The 4,187-nt window shown below is 41.7% G+C and overlaps 1 protein-coding gene across 1 annotated transcript; it reads right to left on the reverse strand.

Annotated features, from left to right (window-relative positions):
* Window positions 1–14: 14 nt before the first annotated feature.
* On the reverse strand, window positions 15–4,160 carry LOC130133237 (uncharacterized). The gene is made up of 8 exons (XM_056301963.1): window positions 3,913–4,160; window positions 3,456–3,600; window positions 2,796–3,097; window positions 1,927–2,146; window positions 1,489–1,817; window positions 1,148–1,351; window positions 748–1,049; window positions 15–631 (listed from the first exon to the last, which is right to left on the reverse strand). Exons 1-8 carry the CDS (start codon window positions 4,083–4,085, stop codon window positions 15–17), a joined length of 2,292 nt encoding a protein of 763 aa, XP_056157938.1. The 5' UTR covers window positions 4,086–4,160.
* Between the last annotated feature and the right edge of the window lie 27 nt (window positions 4,161–4,187).

Raw genomic sequence — 4,187 nt, forward strand, 5'->3', positions numbered from 1 at the left:
ATGCTTAATCAGAGTCAGAGCCAGTCAAGGTCTCTGGCCTCACCACCAAACTGGAACTTATTTACACCATAATCAAAGGTAAGTTCTTCCCCTTCGCTGATGTCCTGCTTTGCGACAAAGAGGATATAATCTCTCTTATCCCCATCCAAGTCAAGCCTCTTAGAAAGAGGCTTGAGGTTTGGCTTTCTTGAGTGGTTAATAAGCCTGCCTTTTACGTCCATATCTGGGTGACATTGACACTTCTGATGTGCATCAATGCACATTTTCTCTCCGTCTTCGTTTAGAAAAAAGTACATGTAGCCCGTCTCCTCTCCAATGGTGCTCTCATGAACAGCCTGACCTTGAGCTGCGGTGAGAAGGTCACCATGGTAGTCGCACACTACCTCGCCCATCTTGAATGCACGCCTTGTGAATACCCCTCTTCCCTTATCAGGAATGCTCTTGATCTCCAAACCCTTCCATCGTTGGCTACTGACAAGACGCCTGATTCTGGGAGAAGACAGCGGATCTTCGGCTGGTTTCCACGACTGGGTGATCTGGTCGATGTTTGGCAGCGCATGTTTCCAACCCTGCTGCAGGAAAAACCTCTCAATCCGTTTCTTGGAGGGGCAATGGCGTTGGCTCATGTGTTCTGTAAATGAAAAATAACAAAATAAGTTCACAAGTTAATACCTACATCCCAATCACATGCAGTCAAAGATTGTCTGGTAATCATGATGTGGTTATGATAATTTATAATATCCTTACCCAAGGTGTAATCTTGGCGGAGTTTCCGTTGCTTTTTCACCCAACGGTTGTAGAGCATGCTCTCTCTGTCTTCTTCAACACTCAGAGTAGAAAGGAAGTTGAGGCGTTTCTCTCGAGTTGGTGCAAGATCATCGACTGTCACGGGGAATTCTGTCTGGAAACGATCAAACAGAATCTGGTCTGTCATCTTTTTATTTGCCGATGGTTTGAGTGTCGCTGTTGAGCCACTGCTGTCTTCACTCTGTTCCTCAGAGGGTGAGGGTACCTCGCTGGACGTGGAGGGTCTGTCAGAAGGTCTTTCACTGAAAAAAAGAGAATATTACATCAATTTTCAATCCGGATATGCAGACAGGGTCCATTGTCTAAGAAACATGTTGTCATTCAATGCTGATGTGCTTACCTTGATCCAAGACGCTTGATGAGTTCTGTGGCCTTGATCAAATCAGATATCTGTTTCATCTGATAATGACCCTCTGCAGTTGCCACAGTATGACTCAGGTAGTTGCTGAAGAGTTTTTTGTCCCCTGCTTCAAAACACTCAGAGACTGTTGCTGTCTCGAAGACTTTCCGAACCTCATCGCTGTTCACATCTGGGAGTTTGTATCTAATAATGACAAGAAAAAAGGAACAATGTTATGATCATTTTATAAACATTAAGGGAGGAAAAGGCTCACCTCAGAAATGTTTTTAAAAAACCAAGTCTGTTTGGATCTAGCTTTTAATAGTTAACACAGGACTTACTTGGTATGCAGCCGACTGAGATGCAGGGAGGGATTCTTGATTCGCGAGCCAGCCAGATTCAGGAAGAACGGTTCCTCAGCATTTTCGACCACTTTCTCACCATCAGTTGCCCTCTGTTCCATCTTTCGCCGTTTAGGTGCCTTCTGGCCATCTCCTCTGCAACCTTGCTTCATGTGTTCTCTGACACACTCGTAGTAGGCTTCAAACCAGGCTTCTTGCTCTTGATCCAAGACAAAGGCTGCTGGCTGTTGGGCTGCCGTCTTGTGCTTCTTGACGAGAACCACGGTACCACCGGAGCCTTTCTTAACCCGCTTATGCCATTCGCCGACCTGTGGATGGATCCAGGAGAGATTGCATTAGTTGTGTCTGAAAATATAGTTTATTTTACAATATTACATTTCTTGTTTATTTTACATTAATAATCATTAATCATCTCACCGTCATTCCTGTAACCACCCCAGGCCTTTGCAGATGCTTCAGTATGATCAGGGCGATTAGGTACCTTTGCACAGTTGTGCATTCACTCTGCGAGAGATCGTCTGTATACCCTTTTGCAGCAATCACTTTCCCAACTGTCACGAGGAAGTCGGGTTTAGCGACCTCTAAGACACGCCAGCAGTCCTCCGGTGTTCTTAACCCATCACGTATATATCCGGACCTAACAAAAAACAAAACACAAAAGATATTATTGAAATTGTTTGCATACATACATTTTTTGTTCATTTTTGTTTTTAAAGGATATTTCCTGTATTTTACAACCTGGGCCATGTGTTCTCATCTCCTGACATCTAAATAAATGGTGACCATTTTAATTTTTAAAATTGCTCCAGTCGGGAGTTATGGACCAGCCAATATTGCAAAGTTTTTTTCCACAAAAAGCTTGTTTCAATGCAATGTCAATGGGAACACTTTGAAATGTCAAAATATGAAGTCAGGTGCAGGGCTAAATGTTTTTTTTTCACATTTTAATGGGGTTAAACTGAGTGACGCAACACCGTCTGACTTTGTATTTTGAAATTTCAAAGTGTTCCCATTGACATTGCATTGAAATAAGCTTAGTTTGGGAAGAACGTCATTTTGGCTGGTCCATAACTCCCGACAGGAGCAATTTTAAAAACTTAAAATGTCACCACTCATTTAGATGTCAGGAGATGAGAACAGGGCCCAGGTTGTAAAGTACAGCAAATATCCTTTAAGCATATGTTATCTCACCTTATTGCAACCCGTTTACTACCAACACCTTTAGAGAAAAAAATGAAGAGGAAGATATTTATATGAAGATATAAGAATGAAGCTATTAATCTCACCTGATGGAAACCCTTTCAATGCCAATTCCTTTGGCGAATTCTTTCATTTTTTTCTGTAGAAACTCCACATACAGCTTAGCTTGTTGATGGAGTTCTGGGTCGGTTTTATAAAGATTTGTATTGACTGTGTGATAATCAATAAATCTTTTCATAGCCTTGACATAGTTATTTCTTGTTTGGTGTGTCTGTCCGGCTTCTTTTAGCAGGCGGAAATAGTTGTTCGTCTTCAGCCTATCTCGAACAAATTCCAACGATGGTTGGCTCGCATCAAAAAAGTAGAGCATCCTTGCCACGTTTTCAACCTGAAGATCAAAGAGGAACATTAACAGGATTAAAAGTGCTGTCAAACTAAAGGCCCACTCCAGCCTTGGTACAAGTTAATTTCAAATGAATTCTTACCCCAAAAGGATCTCTGTAACAACATGTACAGTATATACAGACCCATTCCACAACATTTAGAATATGGTTTAAAAGTTCATTTATTTCATTAATTAAACTCAGTTTTCAGTTTTTGTCTATATATGTCCAGTAGTCTTTCCATAACACTCTTTCCCAATATAACTTCTTTCAGTTGCATACAAATCAATGCTGTGTGTAAGTTGCTTGGTTTGTGAGCAGGCTGACGAAAAACTACTGGACGTTATGACATTATGACATTACCTCTTGTTTGCAGTTTTCAAAGGAGAGCTCAGTTTTCAGGTAGTCCATGAATTCTTTCAGCAAGGGATGGTCCAGATCATGCTTTTGGTACAACCCCATCTTTGCCATGTTAGCACGTGTTGGGTTTTTCCAGCCTGTCGCTTCTCTAAAAGACAGAAAAAAATCAACCAGTTAGAATCATTATCATTCCATCACTTATTCGACCTTAGATATACAAATAACCTTTGTAGTAAATATACAGATTTGTAGAATATGCAAGGAAAGAGAACAAGCGGCATGAATATACATTCAATGGGCAGATATATGCAAGGTATGGCAGCAATAGGTGTGTGTCTGTTTGTGTGTGGGGGGTGGGTGTGGGTAGGTGGGTGTCTCTGTGTGTGTGTGGGTGGGTGGGTGGGCTTGAGAGAGAGAGAGAGAGAGAGAGAGAGAGAGAGAGAGATGAATAGGTTCTTACTTTGGATTTGCTTTGGTGCTAGAGTCTGAACTCTGGTCTTGATCGCTTGTCTGATCACTGTCCGTTGTCTGATCACTGTCTGTCTGTTCTTGGCTGATCGCAGCATCCACCACGGTTTGGCTTGCACAAGGAAGTATAGGAGAATCCTCTTCTGGAATGTTCACAACATTCATTTGACGTTTCTGAAGCTCCTCGATAAGCCTGAAAAAATAAGTTACAGTTAGTATTAGGGCTGTAAAAGTTAATGCATTAACTCATGTGATTAATCTGATAAA

This window comes from Lampris incognitus, unplaced genomic scaffold, assembly GCF_029633865.1.
Source record: "Lampris incognitus isolate fLamInc1 unplaced genomic scaffold, fLamInc1.hap2 scaffold_253, whole genome shotgun sequence".
In the NCBI taxonomy this organism is placed as follows: Eukaryota; Metazoa; Chordata; class Actinopteri; order Lampriformes; family Lampridae; genus Lampris; species Lampris incognitus.

What these genes read in the sequence shown, in the direction of transcription:
- LOC130133237 (XM_056301963.1), bottom strand. Translation starts at nt 4,085, where the DNA reads ATGAATGTTGTGAACATTCCAGAAGAGGATTCTCCTATACTTCCTTGT. An exon ending in GGGTGGTTACAGGAATGACG is followed by an intron (nt 1,818 to 1,926) that starts GTGAGATGATTA and finishes ATCCATCCACAG; the next exon opens with GTCGGCGAATGGCATAAGCG. An exon ending in CCGCCAAGATTACACCTTGG is followed by an intron (nt 632 to 747) that starts GTAAGGATATTA and finishes TTTCATTTACAG; the next exon opens with AACACATGAGCCAACGCCAT.